At 42.0% G+C, this 24,725-nt stretch overlaps 1 protein-coding gene across 1 annotated transcript in view; it reads left to right on the plus strand.

Moving 5' to 3' along the window:
- MGAT4B (alpha-1,3-mannosyl-glycoprotein 4-beta-N-acetylglucosaminyltransferase B) overlaps nt 1–24,725 on the plus strand; it is an 82,277-nt gene that overhangs the window by 38,607 nt on the left and 18,945 nt on the right. Inside the window, exons 2-4 of the mRNA XM_067567223.1 lie at nt 20,316–20,495; nt 21,153–21,293; nt 22,077–22,210. Of these exons, the coding sequence (XP_067423324.1) occupies nt 20,316–20,495; nt 21,153–21,293; nt 22,077–22,210 (455 nt within the window). The remainder of the gene's footprint in view (nt 1–20,315; nt 20,496–21,152; nt 21,294–22,076; nt 22,211–24,725) is intronic.

Genomic DNA, 24,725 nt, shown 5'->3' on the forward strand with positions numbered 1-24,725 from the left:
AAACACCCCTCCACTGTGATACAGTCTTGGGTGCATGATAAATGAGTTAAGAACCATGGGTGAAAAAATCCTGATTCCATTTAAGTCCATTCCCATTAACTTCAATGGAGACAGCATTTCCTCCTAAATTCTGTGATCAGGTCTGCCAAAGCCTTGTTGTGTGACCTAGGGCATGTCACTTAACTATTCTGTGCTTGTTTTCCCATGTGTAAAACCAAAATGTTTTCCCATCATGTAAAAAGTGCTTTGAGATTCTCAAATGTGCTGAAGAACTATTATGCTATTAGCTAAACAAATTCCAGAATTTCTGCTTGTTTCTGTTAATTTCAATGTAACACAATCACTAAAAAGGGCTCTTTTGATTAAGAGGAACTATATCTGCATATATTTTTTGTGGAGATTATGATGAATTCAAGGTACCTTTTTAAGGTGAAAAATACCACACTACTTTGAAGTATTTGAACCCACCAGAATTCCATTCTTGGAATAATTGGTGCTGCTTTCTTTAACTTGCTCTTCTCTGAGTTTATTGGAAAGGGATGGTAATAAATGTATTGTATGGAATAAGCTTACCAGTAAATCTGCAGATTGGAGGGTTTTTCCTTCCGCTAACTCTCCATCTGTTCTGGATGCTGGTCTAGCTAATTCATCACTAGCTACAGTAAAGTGTCAGTGATGTGTAGTAGTTTGAGAATGTTGTTGTTGGATCACAGTATCCTTAGGAGGAGGATTAATAAGAATTTTATTTTAACTCCATCACAGGTAATTAGTAGCAGCTGCTGTTAAAGAGAAGGGGAGAGATGATTAACATAGTAACATTTCCAAAGATCAGCTTGTCTTTGTGAAGGAATTCCTTTCTTGTCAAGTTTATGGGGGAGGTGGATTGGATATTTAGAGTGTGGTACTTCAGCGAAAACAAGATTTCCTGTTCCTATAATGAAGTTAATTTCAAAATAAATAGAAAAGTGTGTAGAATTCTCTAGCATCTGCCCTTCTTGTAGTGCTTTTTTGGAAAACACCATGTTCACTTTTCCAGTAAGCTATCTTTGTAGTACCATTGGAGCACAGCAGTACTGCAGGTTTCAGACATTTGTACTGTTGTCTTTATCTTAGGTTATACAGTTCATAAAATTCTGACTGATAATTTATTTTACAACCCTCTGTGAGCGCGGTATTCAGAGGAAGGGGCGGACACAGGGTTTGAAGACTCACAAGATCCTTGTTGAGGACAGAGTGAACTCTTGATTTGGCTTCAAGGAAACTAGCATTGCAGGGATGTGCAGTAAACCCTAAAGTCGGTATCTAGAGGCATGCCATGGAGTGTGTCATTCAGAATTCATAGATTCCGAGGCCAGGAAGGGGTCATTGTGATCATCTCATTTGATCTCCTGTATAACACAGGCCAGAGAACTAGATAATTCCTAGAACATGTCTTTTAGAAAAACTTCCAATGTTGATTTAAAAATTGTTCGTGATGGAGACGCCACCACAACCCTTGGTAACCTGTTCCAATGGTTGACAACTCTCACCATTAAAAATGCTTATTTCCAGTCTGAGTTTTCCAGGCTTCAACTTCCAGCCACTCGATCATGTTGTACCTTTCTCTGCTGGATTGAAGAGCCCACTAAATATTCATTCCCCATGTAGATACTTACAGATTGTAATCAAGTCACCCCTTAACATTCTCTTTAAGAGAAATAGACTGAGCTCTTTGAGTCTGATTAAAGAATTAGTGATGTTCTCATGACTTTTTTCTGAAGCCTCTTCTGTTTCTCAACATCCTTCTTGAATTGTGGGCACCAGAACTGTACACAGCATTCTGGCAGCTGTCACATCATTGCCAAATGTAGAGGTAAAAGAACATCTCTACTCCTACTCCAGATTCACCTGTTTATGCATCCCAGGGTCTCATTAGCTCTCTTGGCAACAGTGTGACATTAGGACCTCATGTTCAGCTGATTATCCACCATGCCCCCCAAATCTTTTTCAGTCACTGCTTCCCAGGAAAGAGTCCCCCATCGTGTAAGTATGGCCTATGTTCTTTGTTCCTAGATTTTTAATACAGCTAAATGTAAATGTATACATCTTGTTTGCTTTCACCCAGTTTACCAAGTGATCCAGTTCGCTCTGAATGACCTGTCATCTTCATTATTTATCAGTCTCTCAATTTTTGTGAAATCTGAAAACTTTATCCATGATGATCTTATGTTTTCTTCCAGGTCATTCATAAAAATGCAAAATAGCATAGGGCCAAAAACTGATTCTTGCGGGACCCCACTAGAAACAGCCATTTGATGATGATTCCCTGGTTATAGTCACATTTTGAGACCTATGTGTTAGCCAGTTTTTAATCCATTTAATGCATGCCATGTTAATTTTGTATCATTCTAGTTTTTAATCAAAATGTCATGCAGTACCAAGTCAAACACCTTACAGAAGTCTAACTATGTTACATCAACACTATTACCTTTATCAACGAAACTCATAATCCCGTCAAAAAAGTTAGCTTGACAGAATTTGTTCTCCATAAATCCATGTTGATTTGCATTAATTACATTACCCTCCTTTAATTCTTGATTAATCAAGTCTCCCATCAGTTTCTCCATTATCTTGCCTGAGATCAATGTCAGGCTGACAGGCCTATAATCACCCAGCTCATCCCATTTACCTTTTTTAAAAATTGGCATGACAATACTTTTCTTCTAGTCTTCTGGAATTTCACCAGTGCTTCAAGACTTATTGAAAATCACCATTAATGGTACAGCAAGATCCTCAGCCAGCTCTTTTAAAACTCTTTGGATATAAGTTATGTGGACTTGCTGATATAAAAATGTCTAGCTGTAGTAGCTTCAGTTTAACATTCTCCAGAGATGCTAGTTGGATTGAATGGAGACTTCAGGCTGACATGCCCAGATTTAACTATTTGGAATATCTATATTCTCACTGCACTGTTAATCTCTGACAATGTACTATGTTGCAGCCTTAATTTGGGGAACAAAAGTAAGATCTGTAGTGTTTCCGTAGGGATACCCAGTAGCATATTTAGGGTGTTAGTATGACACAAGAAAAAAAATCTTAAGACTGTGGGCTTGTCTACACTTACCTCGGAGATTCAGCGGCGGTCGACCGGAGTTACGCAAACTATGCAAAAAACTTGCATAACTCCCGTTGACTTCTGTGCTTCTGTTCTGCGCTCCGTCTTCAATGTGCTGCGCCACTTGAAGAGGTGGTCTTAATACATCGATTTCTGGATTGACTGAGCGGGTCTTCACTGACCGCTCAGTTGATCCAGATAAGTCGATCAGTGAAGACGTAGCCTGTGTGTCGTGAGCTGTCAACGTCACTAATAAGACTTAGTGTTTGTTGAAACAAGCCAGTTTATGCACACCTTGCTAAAGCTGAGCATTTTGTTTGGCAGTTTGATAACTAGTTAATTTATTAAAACATATAAATAATCCCTTTCCTGGCTTCTCCTGAAGGCAAGATCTTCCCAAAGGGCGGGTATCTGGTAAGACCAAATTCTAGGCCTCAGCTTTGTTTGCCTCCTTTAAAAATCCTGTAGAGCTATGCTTATTTTTAGGTTTAATGGGCCAGGGTTTCTGTAACGTGTTGTTCACTTCCAGCATCTTTTTATTCCCCAACCAAATAAGAGCTTAAAAAAAAAAACCCCAACAAAGCCTTTGCTTTGTATGCGAGAGAAAATGCTTAGAATGCTTTATTTGTGCGGCACAGCTAGAATAATTAGATGGCTAATGAAGAAGTTCTGCTTTGGAAAAAAAAAATTGCATTTGCAATATCCATGTAAACTTGTAATACTTGTAGGAACTTTCTGGACCTGTTTCCAAATGTTGAGAGCGTAGGAACTGCCACACTGCATCAGATCAGAGGACCATGCAGTCCATTATACTGTCTCCAATAGTGGTCAGTACCAGGTATTTCAGAGGAAGGTGTAAGAACTCCGCGATAGGCATATGGGACAATCTGCTCCCAAGTTTATATCTCAATCTGAGCCCTAAGGATACATCCACACAGTAATTACACACCCACAGCTGGCTCAGCTCAACTGACTCAGGGCTTTCGAGGCTCAGGCTGCGGGGCTGTAAAATTTCTTTGTAGATGTTCGGGCTCAGGCTGGTGCCAGGCTCTGGGACCCTCTCCTCTTGCCGGGTGACAGAACCCGGGCTCCAGCCCAAATCTGAATGTTTACACAGCAATTTTTAGCCCCATGAGCCTCAGTCAGCTGACCAAGGCCACCCCCATCCATGCCGCTGGTCACTTTTTCCAGTGTAGATGTACCCTCATAGTTATAGCTGGGTTTAAGCCTTGAAGCATGAGTTTTAAAGTCCCTTCCAAAATTGTTGTTAGCATGTAGTTGATGTCCATGTAAAATGTACAGTTCCTTTTTGAATCTTGCAAAGTTCTTGTCATCCGTGACTTCCTGTGGCAGTGTGTTCCACAGTCCAATTACATATCATATGGGAAAAGTGCTTCCTTTGTATCCGTTTTGAATTTGTAACCTTTTAATTTAATTGAATGCCTCTTGTTCTTTTGTTGAGACAGGTCAAGCAATTCTGTCCTCTCTATCTTCCTTAGACCATTCATTCTTCTATGTACTTTCTGTCATGATCCCTGATCCTTTCTAAGTCCCAATCTTTTCAATTTCTCCATGTTTTTCCAGGCCCATAGACCGTTCTCGTTGCCCTTCTCTGACTCCCATCTAATTCTGCAGCTATCCTTTTTGAGATGGGTAACCAGTATTTCACATGCTATTCCAAATTAGACTGCATCACTGATTTATATAATGATGTTCTCCATATTATTATTATTCCCAACTTTTTATGCATCCCAACCTCCTGTTTGTTTTTTCTGACTGCAATTGCACATTGAATGTCTGAACATTAACTGAGCTGTCTACAAGGTCCCTTTTCTGAGTTGGTAGTAAATTTAGACTTTTGTAAGGTGTAGGAATATCTTATTTTTTTCTCTCCAGCATGCATTACTTTGCAATTATTGACATTCAGTTTAATGTGCCTTCATGTTGACGATTTACTTAGTTTGTCTAGCTCTCTAGCGTTCTTCTCACTCCTCTCCGGTCTCGATTAACCTAAATAACCTTGTGTCATCTGTAAATGTTTGCAACTCACCCCTTTTCTCAGATAATTAATAAATATATTAAACATTGGACTTGGTATATAGAATCTTGAAGCCCCCACTTGTTAACTGTATGCCAGGATGAAAATTGGTCATTTAATTCTATACTTTTTCTGTCTCTGAGCCATTTTTGATCCATGACAATACTTTTCTACTTAGTTTCTTTAGTGCTGTCTTTTGAGGGACCTTGCTGAAGGACTTTTGCAAATCTAAATAAATAAATCATCAGTTGCTTCTTTTTTATCCACTACTGTGTTGACACGCTGAAAGAATTCTGAGAGATTAATTAGTGATGATTTTCATTTTCAGAAACTGTGCTGGTGGGACCCCATCATGAGATTTTTCTTGTCCTTCAGCAGTTTTCTGCAATTGAAATGCTGAAGCCTGAAGTGCAGATTGAGGCTCAAACCATTCAATCTGATTCACCCACTTGGATCTGAGTAAAGATTTGGCACCTAAGACCTGTTCTGGGAGTGGGTGATGACAATTTCATTGTTTCAAGTTCTTGCCCTTCTCTAAAACTAGAAGCGTCAGGCATGCACGATAGATTAATCGCCTCGTTTTTCAAACAGTGAGTCAAAGATTGCATGGATTATTATCCATCAGAACGTTGCATCTGTCAGCCGTGTGCTCCAGCAAGCTTCTGCATCATAGCACACTGCTTCAGGCCTTGGATCCAGTCTTTATCTCTGCAGGCTGATTCTAGTCTCTTCCTTCCCATATGGTGTAGGCTTTGAGTTTTTATTTCCCGTCTTCATGTATGTTCATGTGCACCCATTATGGCAGGTCTGCCAGTCCCTGAAATAGTATCTGCTAAAGGTGTGTTTTTAATGTCCATTTTCAGAAGGTGTGGTTTGCGTGTCCTCTGAATGTAGATTTGAAATGCTAGCTTGGGAATTTTGGAAGCAATGTGGAATGCTCATATAATTATATATATATTTTCCACTCCTTTCAGGGAGTTTGTGCTGGAATGAAACTGAAATCAATTAGGAGATGGATTCGAATTATTGCTGAACGTTCTGCAGCAAATATGGTAACTTTGTTCCTTTAATTGGTGGTTCTTCACTATCTAATCACACATTGCATTTCTAGTTCATTCTGTGGAGCTGTTTCAGGTTGAAATGTTGTTAAAATATATCACAGGCTCTTACTAAAGGACTAAATAAAAAACGATCCATGCAAATTACAGTCTGTGGGAGCATTTCCCTTCCTTTGATTGTTTTCCCCCCCATACAGGCTGACATTTAATAAGCTTCCTATAAAGACTGACATTAGTTCAGCACAGTAGTGGTGTATTTAGTGTGCTGATTCGACTTTTCAAATCTAAGAGCTGCTGTCAACACTGGGGCTGGAAGAACTGCTGTGAATCAGGGATCAACATGCTAGCAACATCAGTAATGTGCTGAGTCAGCATGTCAGCCCTTGGGAAAGCTTACTAAAAATCTGCTTGTTCTCTAAAAGGCTGAACTGTACCTCTAACAATCAGTGCAGCCAAACTGTTTTCTGTGGGGTGAGGAGCTTGCTACAGGGTACCAGTCTGATCAATCTGCTAAATCTGTATTTCTAAACTCAGCCTATGTGGATGGAAATGCAGTCTCTCTTAAGCCTTATGGCCCCAAACCAGGAAAGCACTTAAGCATCTGTTTAAAGTTAAGTCTGATTGATGTCAGTGGTGCTTAAGTACTTCTTTGATTAGGGGATGCTTTCATGAATCTGAGCCTTACGTGTTTAAAAAATACACACGTGGAAATAATGGCTGTTCAGTAAACTTGGAAAATTAGAACACTATCTAGAGTTTATTAGGCAATGGCAAATTCTATTTTAAGGCAGTAGTTTACTGAGAATGTGTCATATGACATCAGCCACCCGTTAGTTGAAAACGGCTCACAAGAGAAAGTAACTTCATGGGTTTTACAAACGATGCCTTTGCATGCAACTGCTATTTGTATAAAACAAGATTCCAGCTAAATTAGGGGTTTTAATCCCATATCCCATCTCTCTTCACCCCTCTGGCTGCCTATTTAATAAGCATAGTAGTTACATGGTTTAAATAATAAACCCCAATCAAATTTTGAGACCACTGTCACTCCTCAGGATAGGGGAGGGTTGGCACTTTGACCTGTGATACAGTACCTCTGAGCAGAACAGCTGTGTTCTATTGATTTGGAAAATCATCTTTTTTTTTTTTTTAACTTAGTTTTGGATCTCCTAACTCCGCATGAACCTACCAGTATTTCCAATAATAAACAAAAATGAGCTTTCTTCTGTTACTGGTGATTATGTTGTTCATATTACTTCACTATTTTGGCGTAAGATCTTCTAAAACTGTAAAATGGGATGAGACACATCCCTTCTTTGGCTTTTGATTAACCATCTGGAATTCCCTGAGGTTCTTGAGTGGCTTAAATCAGATAGGGATTGAGCATGGAGTAATGATCACTTGGGATATTTATGAAGCGGGAAAGCTGTTATCCTGTAAACAAATAATGAATGTGTGTGACTCACTTAAACATTTATACAGCTATTACGAATTACACATTTTATGTAAGGGAGGCAACTAACTCAAGGTTTAAATTCTAAACCTTTAAATTCTCCTAATTGTGGTCTTGATTATGGATAAATCAAAATAGAGCTGAATTTCTTTCTTTTCGTTTCTTTTTCTTTTTCTTTCTTTCAGGGGAAGCATGAAAGGGTATACACACTGGAGGCATAGGGGGCTGATGGGCAAATTAACTAGGCCATGAAAATATCATGGATGGGAAGACGTGAAACAGAATCAGCTTTTGTGTGGCATAAAATGTGCTTTTTAAATTTTATTCCATGGACTGTGCATGGATCCAGAATAAACGATTGTAGTGCTAAATGTACAAATGTAAAGGTAGGCATAGGAAACTTAAGGTATATTTTATGTGAGATTGTTATAAAAGGTCTATTTTGGACAAGATCTTGTAATATCTAGGTGATTCAGAACACTTTCAGCATCTTATATGTTTAAACAATGGTTCATCTGATCTTTCTCTAAGCAGACATAGAACAAGAACTGTTAAATCTAATGTTGCCACTCCCTAGAATCTATCTTACCTGATATGGGGAAGAAGACTTTATTCCTTCTGTGGCTGAATGCTAGATGCTGTCTTTCTCTGGACACTTAAGATCTTGAACAAAATGGGGTTCTTGTATATGTGCCTGGTCTAAGGAGTAACTTTGACTGTTAATGATTGGATGGTTTTTATCTCCAGTTTTGTTGTCTCCTGAATTTTATCTAGAAACTGAAATATAAAGCAATTGATTGCAGTTTAGGGTTTCTAGTAATGGTTGGGTACCAAATTTTCTAAAAAACTCAGTTTGCATTTAGGCACCTAAAAGAATTAACTGAATCCTCAAATGAGAGCAGAGCTTCCTTGAAAATCCAGCTTCCATTGTGGATGCTGTGCACACCTGGAAATCTGGCCTTGAGTCATGATTAATTTGTTATATAGTTTGCCTCTTTGCTAACCTTAAAGTGGGTTAGGGAGTTCTCTGTGGTTTTTGCATGTGTGTGTATACATATCTCAAAACATTCAATTAAAGTATTTCACTAATAAGATATTGTTCCCCAGTCTGTCTCTAGACTTTATGCATCAAGGAAGAAGACACCTTGTCAATCACGAATCCGCCTGGTGAGGGTAGTTACTATGTTGTTGAGCTGATTCTGACATTCAGCTAAGCGAAGAGGACAGCTAAATATTTTGATTTCCTGGTAAATCAGTGCTTTCTTGCACTTTCTCTTAGTTGGAATGCTACAGGCTGTCAGAAGAATGAACTGTAGCACCAGATGGTCCAGCAGAATTGCCTTCTGCTCAGATTCCTTGTGGAATACATCTAAAATCAAGTATCATGCAGCACTTTCCCTCTTTCCAGGAACAAACTAGCAAATGGGAGGTCTAATTTACAGACAAAAACTTATTTTTGGTGGCATGAGCAGTTTATTATGGAGTCATTACTGATACCTGTGTAATCCTTGCAGGGGTTTACACCCTCATAGTTCAGGTTGCAATGAGGTTTGCATTTACAAAGGACTAACATTCCTCTTTTTCACAGTTACGTAGTTGAATATAGTCCCCAACTCTGCAGTAATTTCACGCAAAAAACTTACTGGTTCTATGGAACTTTTAGTAAAATATAAAAGTTTTGCAGTTGAACCAGAACAATATACAGTGTAACTTAAGAACGCTACACCAACCCATACACAACTCACTTAATCATCAGAACACGGAACCAATTGGCATCGTCTGCGTATCCAGGGTGCCTGTTGGCTTATTCAGGATGAGGTTGGAGATGTATAAGATGTGTGTGGCATCAGGAAAGTAGCCAAAGTTGAGAAGGGGAGCTGAGGAGTGGAGTGTGGTGGGATGTTGAATTACTTAAGAGCTTGTTTTTCTGCTTTCCGCAGTTTGCATTGGTGGACAATGCTGTCTAGCAACCTTTTCTCAACATTCTAGTTTTTGTGAGAATTTTGAAGTACAGGCCTTTGCACTCCACGCTAAGTCCACCTTGTGATACCAACCCAAAAAAGTTTCTGGAATTAATCATTTGTATTGCAAGTCTGCCATGTGTAATTTGAGTTGTAATATTAGCTAATTTAGTGCCCAGATCTGCATTATTTATTCCCACGAGCAATGTTGCCAACTTTGTAATATTTAAAAATCTGACACTCCATCAGGAGTGCTGGAACTTCTCTCCCCCGCCCGGCCTCCCCTAACCTTCCCCCCCCCCCCCCGCACAAAACCTCTCCCCCATTGCTCGCTGCTCTTCCCCTGGTGTCCCCACGCCCACTCTGTCCGGGTTGGGAGGGACTCACCTGCAGAGTCAGGGCTGGGGTCTGCAGCCGCCCAACACAGGTAGGAGGCAGCCCTGCTGAGTAGGGGCTGGCACGGGTGATGATCCGGCACCTCCCCTGCCTGCAATAACCAGACTTTGGCCTGACACTGTCAGGCCCCTTTTTTGGCTGGACTTGCTGGTAGAAAACCAGGCACCTATGAGCAAGGCCCCAGGATCAGACTCTTGCACATTAGGGCTACGGTATCAGGCAAATATAACTGTTCTAGCTTGATGGATAAGCATGTTGCCCATATTTGAAATAAAACAGATGGGGATGGTCCTCTCAGATCAGGATTAAATTCCATGTTAGAGAGTTGGCAGCTACCTGCACTAACTCAGCTTGCCTTGTAGGCAGAGGACTTGAACTTCCATTGCAGTTAATTGTATTTGTTTCCTTACCTTTCTGCTCTTAGGAACGAGCATTTGCCTCACAAGACTACAGAATTTGCAACAAAATGTGCAGTCGCTCCCTCAAAACCAAGATTTTTATAAAGATAAATTTGGGGTTTTTTTTAATTTTACAAAGTGTTACTTATAGAGTGGCAAATGCAGTTATTAAAGACTTTATATTCATTTGCTGAAAGACTGAGGAGGAGAAATCCCAGGCTTTGTACATCAATATGCTCTGCTGGGGAAAGTTATCTTCAAAGCACAAAAACAAAGCTAATTGGTCCTGAAATGCTGACATATTTAAAACGCACAAAGGGCTTTCTGGGAGACGGTGATGCGATTTTAAAGACTAATACAGACTGTGAAGTCATAAAGCTCCTGACAGATGTGGATATGGGCTAGTCTTAGGGACTCTCAAAGCTGGAATTTTAATTGAACGTGTACTGTGTGACTCCCCTGCTTAATTCTGAAGTTTTATTTCCGTTTCAACATCGGAACTGAAAACCTATGACTAAGTGATACCCTTGCTTCCTCCCCTCCCCGACTAGTGAATGTTGTCGTTGGTTTTATATCAATTTAAGAGGAGCAAAACCACAGAAAATTCTCCTTGGTAGTGAAGTATTTGCATGTTAAACTGGCATTGTCTTAGTTGGCCCAAAATTTATCTGCTTCAGTGTTTCTGATCTGTTTGCAGAGTCCACATAAAGCTTATTTTATTTCTCCAAACAAATGTTTCTTCTTCCCCCGTCTCCTTATGTGAGTCAACAAAGACACATGTGGGTGGGTCGATCCGGGTATGTGTATCCCACCACCATTAAAAATCATGATGTGTGCATGCCACTGATTTCAGTGGGAGTTGCTGGGTACTCAGCATCTCTGAAAATCAGGCTGCTTGTACAGGTGCCTAAATATGGACTTGGAACCCTCATTTTAGCCACACATTTAAAACATAAATAATCTTGGCCATTGTTTTAAAGAGCAACTCAATGCAGGGAGGGGAGCCTTCTGTATGAGATCGTAAACTATTTAAGTGATTCTGGAAAATGTCACTCCAGCTCTTCTAGTGCAATTATCCTGACCACCAGCCTAGTTATGCTTCCGTAAACTTTGCTTGTAAGCTAATGAGCGACACCTTTGTTTGAGAACTGACTGACTGTGCCAGGTCCTAGCAGCTAGTCCGTAAGCAGTGCCACCTCCGTGTGGACCATATGGCTCTATGACGGACTGTGTTGTAGAATAACTGCTGAATTCTGACTTTGATTCCTGAATAGGTTTCAAATACACATTTGGGAAGAGCGTCGCTAATGGCTGAGGACCGAACATAGCAAGGTGTGAAACCTATCATTCTCCCAGGCCTATAGATTTTTGTTTCAGCACAGAATGTTCACTAGGTAGCAGAATACCTTGTCTGAGATGCTCTGGTATCCCATTTGTACCCTGTCAAATCTGTCATCTAGCACAGACGTGTACTACGTCACAGACAATTTGTTATGTTCGTTATCTTTGCAGCAATATATTGAATGTCAAGAAAAGGGAAACCACAAAATAACAGACACACTTTTGGTGTTTTGGTAAGTACTATGAGAATTTGAGTCTGGATCCCAGTGTGTTTGATTCTCTGGATACTTTAAGAGAATTATCATTGCAATTATTTTTACACTTGGAGGGCGTTGATGAAAACTGTAGATTTTTCAGAATCTGTCAGTTTGAGAAGTGTAGCTAGGAGCTATTTTGAACAGACACTAGCACAGAAATTTGTTCAGCCTAATTAGAAGCAAGTCACTTCTGTGTTTTGAACTTGCTTTTATCTGACACAGCCATCTCTGTTTTTCCTAATGGCTTTTCAGAAGATACCTTCCCTCGCTTAAGAATTGAGCTCTTCTTTTGTGAGTGCGAGTGTGAGGGCAGGAATTTTCCAGCTACACATTAGGTGCTGACATTTACAAAATGATGACTGGAAATCCATAAGAAATAAAATTATTCTCGTTACTTTAATTCTGTAGTTCTATCTTGCGCAAGCAGGAGGCACTGTAATTAAATCACAAGCTAATGTGTAACTTCACAGAGAAGTGAAAAGCCTGGTATAGATGTTATAGGATAGAAGCATTAAAGCTAGATGCTATTTAACTTTTTCAACCCTCAGTTGGAAATGCAGCAAATTGCTACAATTGTGCATCAGCATTCCAGTTAATGAAAAGTACCACTCTCTGCTTGAGCAAAGAGGTCATTAGTGAATGAATAATCAGTGACATTTCCCTTCTAACTCTGACATGAGCAGAGTGTAGTGCTCTAGAAAAAGCCATTAAGAAATGCCTTGCCCCTTCACCGTGTTTCCAGCTTTTGCAGACCAGGCCCCAATATCTCTTTTTAGTGATTAGGAGGGGAAGGAAGATTAGATGATGTTGTTTGGTTTGTTAATACTTATATTGCTAGTGCAGTTGCCCCAACCGTGCTGAGAACCCATTGCACTAGGCACTATACAAATATAGTAAATAACAATTCTAGCCACAAAAATATTTGCTCTTGTTTTACTCCTTACTGAATGCTTTGTGTGTATTAATTGGCTCAGTTAAAAGATATAAATACTATATGCCATACTCTAGATCATCTGGAGTTCATGGGCATCTGCTTGTATTTGAGTTAGACACCCATCAACCTAAAAAAGAGAGAGTTTCAGGTACTACACTCTGAATACCCCTGTCTTTTTTTGTGGTTTACACACTAATATTTTTCATGCATCTCTAAATGGTTCTCTCTCTCTTTGCAATGTTACAGTGTGAAAAACTCACACACACAAAAAGGGAAAACAAACTGTTCAAAGGGGGGGAAAATGTGGAATGGCTTATGCATAAAGTGCTGTCAAATACACAAAGTAAACAGGGAGGTGTGAGTGAATAAAAACGTTTTTGGTAATCTTAGGTGTTGCTTGTAAAAATACATAAAATGTTTTCAAGCAGGAGTGTAATTTTTAAGTTAATGAGGCTTCTTTAACCTTGTAGCACAGCCTTAATCCTCGCAGAGGACAGTCTGCCTTATATGAATGAGAGTTTCACAACTTCTAACAAATTTGGAAACACTGGATTAATCTCTTTAAACTGTTGAACCTTTAAAGAAATGTGTGTGTATCTGTTAGAAGGGTGATGGGGACAATAAAAGAGTGAAAATTAACTTTCCCTGCAAATTCCAGCTGGGGAAAGGATTAATTAGACACAGAATTGATTGAAAACATGTCATGCCTTGGAAATTGTATTTTATAACTTATGTTCCACAGTTTTAAGATGCAAGCTGCTTACATAGCTAATGCCGCAGTCAGCAAGGTAAAAACAAGATAATGTAAACAGAACTCTTTCTTTCCTCTTCAGTTCGTTCTCACACAGACGCAGAAGTACAGATTATAGGTGACAGTGTTATAGCTGAGGGAGGCATTCTTGTTCTAAGATCATGGTATTTTGGGTGTTTATAACTTCTAAAAAAGAAAACCCATCTTTAGTCTCGCTAGCTGTATTATTGACTTCAGCCCAGATGACAGTGTTTAAAAGTTTAGTAAAATTCCATTTGTCCACTGGAGATACTGAAATGGGGAAAATGTGCTTTTCATGTTTTTAATAAACTTTCCTATCATTTTGTGCATTAAACTTAGATGGTTTCATTTTTTAAAATTAAAACTTTGTAATGCCTGCCTCCTCAATGAGGAATATATGTATAATTAGGCACAGTTTGGGTCAGAAATACATTATAGAAAATCTGTACTTTTGGAGCACCCTTGTTTATCAGTCTTTATTTAAAGTCTGCACAGAGTGGCTTATCTGCCCATTGAAATAAAAGTAACTGCTATTAAATATATGCCTAAAGATTTTTGTTTGAGAACACAAGACACGGAGCAAGTGTTGCCGACTCAAAGCATATCAAATAGTGGTTTCTTGCAGTCCTCTTCTTGTCAGTATAGACCGAGCCCTGGTCCCACGTTGGTGTTTGCTTAACAGTTATGCACTAATTCTGTCTCTTTATGATGGCCTCCTGGCTGTGTTAGATTTAGTAGTGTAATATTAGTTGAATAAATTTGTCTTGGACTAGGGTCTAGTGATTTACAAGCCAGCATTCATTCTATAGCTTCTAACTGTGGTCAGTCACGCACATGTAATATTGAATTACTCAGGTTCATTAATAATAGAGTAAGAAGAAATACAGGAAAATTAAAAATGGTTAATTTATTAGTGTCTAGTCTATGGTAGAGATGTAGTCAAATACAATTCTTTCCATGTCTGCTTTAAAAAAGCAAAACAAAAAAATAAGCAGCTTGACACACAGTTTTGCTTTGAAATTAAAGATTACCTGTGTGTTTATAGCGCACTCTCCACCATGGTATGTGAGCATCTACGGTTATACAAGCAGCTAGGCAGATTATTGCAGGAGTCACTGTGTGGAATTCTTGGCTTTATGTTACACAGGATGTTAGATTAGATTATCATAATGATCCTTTCTGGCCTTAAAATCTATTAATGTCAACCTATGAATGGATCCCTTCTTACGCGCTGTGGAAGGGGTTCACTGGTTGGTTGTTTTTTTTCCCTCTACCCCATGCTGCTGCTTCTTTCTTCTCACATTCTGTCTATCCTCACCTGAGCTATTCTAAGATTGTTGTTGCAAACAGAGAACGGCTTTTTACTCTTAGTTCTGAGTGTGGGGAGCTCCATGGCTACTCACATGCCTCGTGGAAGGGAGATCCTTCACATCTGAGGTTCCACTACCAAGAAGGTCTGTTTCCCTACTCCTGTGAGCCTTGTTCTTAGCATTGTTACTTTGATCATTACTGATCACCACAGCTACCGTTTCAGAGGTAGCCAGAGCCCAGTCTTATTGATAACCTTGAAGATTAGGGTCTTGTATTGAATCTCCTTTGGAAAAGCGACCCAGCGCAGCACAAAGAGTGCGGTGATGTGTCCTCCTTGGCCTGTGTTGCTTAGAAGAGGGTCTACTAGGAGTTGGACTTGGATCTGCTTTGTGTTGAGTGTCAACCACAGGTGCTGTGCATTGCGGTAATTGAACTTGGAGGAGATGGGCGTGCCGATCTGCCATGGCTACATCCACATCTGATCGCAAGGGATACAACTTCCTGGCCAGTTAAATATGGTAAAAGGCATGTCTGCTTACTGATGTCCTTTGGATATCCAGGAAGCCCCTAAGATTGAGTACCACCTCAACAACTGGAGGCAGATGTCCTGAATGGAGAATGCGGCTGTTTATAATGTTTTCATCTTCCTAACAGCATTGCCTCTGTCTCTACAGGTTTTCATTTTCAGCATCTGGTCATCATTCAGGTGCATATCTTCCTCAAACACCAGGGCAGCTGAGTTACTGGGTTCTGTGTCTGATGTGAATGTGGTATTGAGCGATGTTTCGCTTGTGAACTGGCATAAAAGCCCAAGTCCTCTAACAAGCTCTGCCAGCAGTTTTATATAGCTGTTGAAAAAGGTGGAAGGGGAGAAGAGAGGGCTATAATTGACCCATGTAGGATTCTGCAAGTGAGAACTATCAAGGCATGGGGGCAGCTGTTTCTCCATCACCACCTTTTGGGTAAGACCTGTCTAAATTACTGTAAAGCTGACTGCCTCCATGTAAGCCTGAAAACTTGTCTCTCTCACCAACAGAAGATGGTCAAATAAAATATATTACCTCACCCACCCTGTCTTGGTAATACTTCTAATCAGAAACATAACTTACAGAATACTTTAACAAAAGGCTGTTTATTAATAAAGTGTATTTCTTTAAATGTCCACTCCACCCACGTTTTTTTTTATCATCCCAAAAGCCGCCTTATGCCATCTGGCTAAAAACACAATCTGTGCAGGCTGAGGTCCTGCACCCTGTCCTTAATTATTCCCCCAGGTCCACTTGAAGCAGCTGGGACTATAGACACAGATGGAGATTTGGCTTTTTGTCCTGGCTGTGATTTCGCCAGCCCACCCTGGAGTGGGTCGGAGTTACAGTTGCTCTATTTCTAGCTGTGTATCCAAGGAGTTCATATTTACGAAGAGAGGAAGCAATGTTATTACTGAGCTTTTAAACTAGAATTTTAATCTAACCAGTGTAGTTTTTCTTTCTTACCAGCTTCCCCACTTGGATGCCACACTGCGGTATGTACATAATATTATCTGGAGAGTGGAAAATAAACTGGAGAGTTTCATGCAGGAGACAGGCTATTTTTTGTGTCTTTTCTGGCTGCTGCTCTCAGTAGTTTCCGTTGCCATAGGAAAAACAATAACATCACCTTGTGTGGCAGCGTCCTCTTTTGCAAAGTGATCTGAGAGCCTGTTCAAAGAAGTTCAGATAACTTCACCCCCATTTGGACATAGCTCTGTCGTTTTCAGAAGCTCGTGGTGCTGCTTCATATACAGAAATCACTCGAGCCAGTGTGAGCAAAAGTTGAAAGTGCTGCCATGAGAGACTCTTAAAGCTGTGACCTACAAAGGATTTTTTTTTTTTTTAAATCAGGCTTGTGCCTATTTTGGTTTCCTTATGATTGTATAAAGGAGACCCAGCATGTACTGCTGTTTTGTTTTGGTTTTTTTTAAATAAAGTTCCAAAGCTTTTTTAAAAAAAAGGAAGAGGGATTGGTGGGGAAGGAGAAGCCACTGCTATCAGAAGCATCAAGCTGGTCTCCTCTAGTTTTGCTGGAGGAACAACGCATGTGTATCACGAGCTCTCCCACCTTCATTCAGCCTCACAAAACTGTCAAGAATTGACAGGCAAAAATCTGCTAGCCCACCCTTTCCATAAGCCCCACGCGCTGTCCCCTTCCCATACACCACACATAGATGCTCATTTGCATGTGCACGCCCCCCTCTTCTCTTACTCATAAACATCCTTGGACATGTGCTCTGAAACTTGCGCAGTCTTGGAGGCGTGCATATTGTCATTCACGCTCTCATATGCTGTCAGATACACACACTGGGACAAGCGTTCTGTTCCTCACATGCTCTTGAAATGTCTCTTTGGTTTGTTTTGTTTTTAACCCCAGCTTTCAGGTCACCTTTATACAGTACATTATAAAGAAGCAGAGAAGGGCAAATGTCCACTTTCTTCTCCTTTTATATGAAATCTTTTAACAACGTGGGCAATTTTTATGTAGCACATTTTCAACCCAAGGTGATTTTAAAATCAGCCAGGTTAGATATAAATCCCCGGAAACCTGAGTTGAAAAGAGATATCGAGGTTGTTCCTTAACTACAGCTTTGCTACTCTAATTGTCTGTAGATTCAGGATTCTTGCTCCGGGGTGTAGACTTGAGACATATTGTAAATGTTTAACATTCTAAATGGGATTACACGCACAAACCAATGTTAAAAGAAGCGGCAAAGTCAAGCACTCAGTACTAGCACTAAGGGTGCCGGGGCTGGTGCTCTAAGAGCTTTCAGGTCCCAGCTCCAAGGTAGGAAGCCTGGAAGGCCTGGCATGGCAGAATTGCCCTGGAGCCGCAGATCTCCAGCAGCTCACCAGGCGAGCTGGCAGGGAGCCAGGGCGGGTCTCTGACAGAATCCTGCCTGTATTTCGACAAAAGTTCTTCAAACCTGAACTGTTTTCACAAGGCATTTCCAGTTTGATGGAGCAACATTTTTCCAACAAAACTCAGTGTCATGGGAGAATTTCCAACCAACTCTGTTCTAGGTGTTGAGTGCTCGGCAATTCTACAGGTCAGACCACAGCATCTCAAGTTGGGCACATAGAAAATGAGGGATGTACAATTAATGGCCACCTGTGAACAGTTTGGTTTAAGTGACTTGACCGGCATCACATAAGAACTCTGTGGCAAAGGTTGGGATAGAATATAATTATCCAGGGCAGCACCATGTGACCATCCTATCTATTTTTGACCTATTCACTATGTACTTTCTATCTTCCTCAACAAGTGAGGCAGGGATCCTACAGACCACAGTCTCCTTTACTACATAGCCCTGATTCAGCCATCCTGTGGACTGAATGAGCTAGGGATCCTTTGGAAAAAATAGTATATGATCCTGTAATTAAAGCATATCACAACACACATGCACAGGGTTGTCCAGGCGGTCTTAATTCTGCATTTCCAAACTTTTGCGTGCTTGGTTTTGCAACTTTCATGTTTTAAGGTAGGGGTTTTTTTTTTTGTATGACATTTCCTACATTTTTCTAAAAAAGCAAACTGCCAAAACAGAAATTCCCTCATGTGGTGGCATATTGACAAACCCCTGGGTCATCAGCAGGGTTGGAAGTTTTGGATTCACTGCATAGATTCTCTGCCACCGGAGCTAACAGTTACTGGTAGCAGTAGTAAGTTGTCATTGGCTCCTCCTCTCTGTTGCATCAAACATAAATTACTTGTCTTCACTTTCAGGGCCTTTCATGTCCTGTCTCTTCCCTGTCTGTTCTCTCTCATTCACTATTGAGATGTCAGCTCTCGACTCCAATCAGCCCACGATACCAGCTTCCGTTTCTCACTTGTAAAATTTTCAAAAACATTTGTGCTTTATCCCACGCTGCCACTTGCACTTGAGAGTAGCTCCCCCAACCATCTGCAGAGCTCTCTCCTTACCCTCTTTCAGACTCTCCTTTTCCACAAAACCTACAAAAACACGACACAAGCTGAGCTGCTGCCTCTGCCTATCCCACTGAGCAATATTGTCTCTTTGTTTCCTTATACTCTCCCACCTGTCTGTATTGTATCATCTGTTGTCTTACATTTAGATTGTAAGTTCTCTGGGGCAGGGACCATCTTTTTGTTTTGTGTTGGTACAGCATCGAGCGCAATGGCATCCTGGTCTGTGATTAGGGATCCTAAGTACAGTGCTATGGTAATACAAATGGTGAAGGGGGATGAGACACCCGCACTGCCGGTGGGTTTCACAGATATTTGCTGCCAGCAGAGGAGGGTTGATATAGGAACCTTGGGTTCCATTTCAAGCTGTGGAGGGGCACGTGCTCTAGACTTTTCTCAAAGCATGACCCTTTCTGTGCTGTCTCCTGTAACTTGTCCCTATCCTGGCTCTTCCCAACCCCTGGCTCCTTGGCCCTGTCTCCGCTTGCTCAGGCTACTCTTCCCAGTCCCAGTTTCTTTGCCCATCCAATCCCGGTCGCCCCATCTGATCTTGCTGTCGGAGCCCCAATTCTTCCCCTGTAGGCTCCCCCCTCCACAGTCCAGTCCCAGTTCTCCCACTCCTGCCCCAACTCCTCGTCTCCAGTCTCCTCACCCAACCAAGTCCTAGTTCCCTAGCTGCTGACATCTCATCTGACAGGACTCCCTCCTCTCTAGTCACTGGTTTCCAGCCCTAGTCTCCCCCCTGGGACCCCTCATCCAATCTCAGTCCTCACCCCATAGCTCCTTCCCCAGCCTGCCTTCTCACTGGCACCTTCATTCAGCTCATTGCCTAGACCGTCCACATTTTCCTCCTACACCCCAGCTCCTTGTAAAATCTGTCTCCCCTGCCCTCATTCCCCCCCCACTGGTTCCTTGTCCGGCCTGTCCCAGTCTTTCCTCAGTGCCTCATCAAATGTGTCTCTCTCCCCAGGCAACTGGCTCCAAGTCCCTTTTCCCCCCTGCCCCAGTTTCCCTCACCGGTAAGGGTTGGCAAAGTTATAAGCAACTGACAACAGGGTCTTTTAATGGGACGCGTCAGGCAACAACAGTAAGTGGTGCTACCAGCTCTGTCTGTAGTACAGAGCCCCCAGACAAAGTGGCCAGTGCTCTGAGGATTATACTTGCTGGGAAGCGCAGTTCCCTCCAGATCAGCCAGTGATTTGGCCCTACTTCTCTCTCCCTCTGTGTCAGGTTTGGTGCCTTGGGCAGCGGAGAGGGGGAACGGATGACTAACGACACTTTGCCTTTTTGGAACCTGTCAGAGCAGGGGGGAAAAAAGCGTTTCCTCTCTCTTCCCTCTCCGCAGGTGAGGTGGTGGATATCTATCAGCGAGAGTTCCTCGCGCTCAGAGACCGTCTGCATGCTGCCGAACAGGAAAGCCTAAAGCGCTCCAAGGAGTTGAACCTGGTCCTAGACGAAATAAAGAGAGCGATCTCTGAGAAGCAGGCGCTGTGGGATGTAAACCGGACCTGGAGCAGTTTATCTGGTGAATCAGACTTTAACAGAGAGAAGCTGTTGCTATAGAGGAGGTATAGAGGTGTGTGTTTGTGTAGGGCTATTAGATAGGATGGGCACCCTGTCGCGGCCAGAACAAGCATATCATGACGTCTAGATAGTCTGATTTAGCATGAGGGGCGAAAGAGGTTCAGAAAATCTATTTGAATGGAGATGACCATGCATCATTAAACACTGAATCATACCTCTGCAGATCTGTACACAACTAACTTGCTCGATCATGAACTTTTATCACCAATTGTATATGCCGTTCCAGGACAATGTGGGCTCAGTACTGAATGTTTGTGGAAAGCAGACCACTATGGAGGATTTGGATTTGCTTTAGTGCACCTTTCTTTTATTTAAAAGTGCAAAAGTTGATAGGATGGGAAAATTGGATCTTTTTGATAAGATCTGATTGATCTTCATTCTCCTCCCCTCAGAGATTTTGGACCCTATTCAATGCCTTTACACACAACGCCCACTCATGCTAGTGGGATGGGTGGGTGCACGCCGAGAAGGCTGGGCTGATTAATCTAGGGCTGATTTAAAGTGGCCAGGTTGCCCGATGAAGGGGTTTTGTCTCCAGAAGCCTTGTGATCTCTTCCTGTCTGGTATCTTGCATATTGACTTCCTTTTCCTTTTTAAGATGAAACCAAGTTAAAACTGTGGAATATCAGCAACAAGAATGTGCTGCATCTTCCCACCATCTTTCATCATTTGCCACATTTGCTCTCCAAGGAGAACAGTCTGCAGCCAGCTGTGCATGTGGGACAGGGGCGCACTGGAGGTAAACAGATGTTAGTGCTACTGAGGGGTCCCTGCCCTTTACTTTACGCCTGCCCTTCTCCTCCCCTGCCTGCTGCACTGCAGAAAGTTCCCTGCAGGCTTCCTCGCTGCAGCAATGCATTAGAATGGACCACAGAGTGTAACCCTTGTAAATTGAGAGCTGCAGGGAGCTACTGTCTGTGCTTTAACCAGCCCTACAGTGATACTTGACCCTTGTCTGTCTCTGTCTGTCTTACGGTTTTACTGCCACCCATCAGTGTAGTATCTGAGCCCCTCCCATGTAAAGTCAGTGGCAATAGTAAAGCTCCAAGTGAACTTCATGGTGTCCTTCACACTTTTCCCCTCTTTGGGGCAAAAACTCTGCTTGTGTTAGGGTTTTCATTTTTCATTTTTTTTTTTTTTTTAACTTAAACTTTTTTGACGTTGATTTGTTAAGGGTTTGGTTGGTTGGTTGGCCTGTTCTGAGTAGAAGGGGTCTGTCTTGAATGCCTTTTTATGGTGGAAAGGCATTTCTGAAGAGGTACGTTTTGCAACATTTCCTAAATATCATCCTTAAAGCTGTGATAATGGTGCTGGATTCTTCCAAGGGAGGCCCTGCATGCCAACACCCAGTGAATTAGGCCTGGGTACCCACAGGTGTTTCGATCACTAGCCTGTTTTCCTGTTGATGGAATATAGTGCTAAAAGCAAGTAAAAGGGGGCTGAGTGCAGTGTCTTGTTGTTTGTCCTGGCCCATGGCCCTGTATCTGCCTTTCTGAAAACGTTTTGCTTTGGTTCTGAGCAGTGTCCATAGTGATGGGAATCCCCAGCGTGAAGCGGGAGGTGCACTCGTACCTTACGGACACCCTGAACTCCCTGATCTCAGAGCTCACCCCGCAGGAAAAGGAGGACGCTGTGATTGTTGTTCTGATTGCTGAGGTAACATGACGCTTGTATCTCTTTATCCCACTCCATCAGCTCTTCATCCCCTTTCTCTGTCTGACAGGGACTTGGTGCTGGTCCAGGAGGCCGTGTGTAGCCATAAAACAGCAGGATGTCTTCTCATGGCCCAGGGCCAGGTCCCGCACCGCAGAGGTAGATAAGCCAAACCCTGGGCTGCTTCTCTGATAAGGCTCATCAGGCACATCCAGCAGCCTGTTTTTAATGTGAAACGATGCTTGGATACGCTCTGCGATGGAGGGTCAGTGTGTTAGCCGACAATTACATTACAGCTGCCAACATGGCACATGCATTCATCTTGTTCATTTCAGTTGTGTTCATTGACCTCACTCCCACAAACTGCACAGCAGCTGTTGACTGAAGCTCTGCAAACACCACTCCCACCTCATTCATGCTGCCCTCCCAAGACTCCTTCATGTTTTCTCTGCCACCTCCCAGCCGTTCGTCCAAGACTGAGACTAGCACATTTGGTTGCACTGATGCCTGGGGCCAAAATCAGCTGCTAAATTCAAGAGCTAAAAAGCCGTGGTGCATTAATCCACTAGAGCTGCTTTTATCGAGGGGTTTATGTGGTTATTTTTCTCCACAGCTTTCCCCTCCGGATTATTTTCTCAAGCCTAAAATGCATTTGTCTTAGTTTCCAGAAATCCATTGAGCAAGCAAAACCTGTTGCTGGGAGCAGAGTAAAGATAAATACCTGTTTGCGCTACCTGTTTACCAGCAGTTCGATGTTTTGAGTGGCATTTTGCTTTCAGGTCTCTAGCTTGCATTTTTTATACAAAAGCGAAGTGCACTCTTGAGGAGCTAATGGCTGCTATCCAAAGTGCTTAGGGAGGAAATTTGGACTAGTAGGTACCTCCTGGGACTGGGAGATATGGGTTTGATTCGCTCCTTAACTGTGCCATTGGGCAAGTCGCTTAATGCCTTTGTGCTTTCATGTACTTGTCTGTAAAATGGACCTCACGGGAATCTTGTGAGCATTTTAAGGAAGCATCAATGTAAAATTCACTTTTTTTTTTTTTTAATTGATTTGAAAGAAGTTTCAGGTACTGATTTCCCCCTGCCAAACTGCTTTTTTTTTTTCCCCTCCCCTATATTTTCAAAATGTTTCCCTCCTTTTGCACTATGAAAGTTTTTTTTTCCTCTCTCTCTCTCTCTTTCTAAATATATAAACTGACTGTGGAGAAACAGTGAAATTAGCTCTGAAATATATTGCCAAAAACACAAAAAGAGAGGAAAAAAAATCTCTCGCATCTGTTATAATAGTATTAGGTGATACCAGTAACAATAGAGGTAAAACTACTTCAGGAAGAAGGAGTAAGTAGACTCTGTCCTTGTAACTGTTGAGTGCTGCGATATCCACAGAAGAGTGCTATACAACTATTGCTGTGCTTGTTACACACACACACCCCAGACAATGCATTTCGTTGTACATCACTGTCTGTGGGTCACGAGTCTTCAGGCCTAGGGTAGGAAATGATGTAAAATATGGTATGAGATTTGAACAGTCGTCCGGTAGCTTGAAGAATCTATGCACCATCAACACTGTAGTCTTAACCGGGGACTGGGGGGAGAGGATAAGAAAACTGATGTGATTGTGATGATATGGGCTCCATCCTGAGGTGTTTTAATGGCTGTCTCTAAAAAAAAATGTAGAGTATCAGAAACCGAGAAGCAATTCCCAATTCAACAGCATGTGTCTCTGGCAGCTAACTTCCTCTCTAAGAGTTGTGAAAACGATTCCTCGGCGGGAAGCCGCCTGTTTGTTATGCTGTAAGACTCCAACCTGAGTGCTCGAGCTGCGTTTGCAGTGGGACAGCTGTCCCTGTCAGAGCAGTTAGACACAGATGTAATAGGAAGAGCCCTCATGGAGTGGGACTGCTGCTGTTCCATGTGCTGTCATTGTGGGGAGGTGCCCCTTTCCTCCCCTACATCATCATTTAAAGCAGGATGGCATGTGTGGGTGGATGTGGTGTTTGGCATCTGATGCTGAGTGCTGAGGCAGTGCTTGTGACAGATGGGAGCTCTTACGGAGTTGTGTGTTTGCTCTCAGAATATAAGGCCATCTTCCTTTTTGTAGCTGTTTTCCCAGCTCAGCTTGGGTAAGAAACCAGTTTCTCTCTGTGATTCTGAGAACCCCTTGGGAAGGGGAACTTTTCTCTCTAGAAAACTTGACTTGTCATTATTCTGGGTAAAGCTCTGGCCTTGGCTTCTGGCGTAAACCCCTGACCTTGCACTCTTCACCCTGCTTCAGCACCAAATGTGACACCACTTCGTCCTGAGCAGGACATTGCAGGCAATTGTTTAGCCACGTACTCCTGGTGATGGTAAAAGTCATCGTCCCTGCTCCTTTTCAGATTCCAGCCTGCAAGTTGTGCTCGCTGTTTCAAAAGCAGTGGAATCATTCAGAGAAATAAAATCATGGGGGGGGGGGGGGCTCTTGATCCAGCATTCTGGAATTAGAGCTTGGGGCCCTATTTTCTCTCCACTGGCA

The sequence above is a fragment of the Emydura macquarii genome, unplaced genomic scaffold (genome assembly GCF_026122565.2).
Source record: "Emydura macquarii macquarii isolate MOO-44397 ecotype Brisbane River unplaced genomic scaffold, CSIRO-AGI_Emac_v2 contig_2768, whole genome shotgun sequence".
Lineage (NCBI taxonomy): Eukaryota > Metazoa > Chordata > Testudines > Chelidae > Emydura > Emydura macquarii.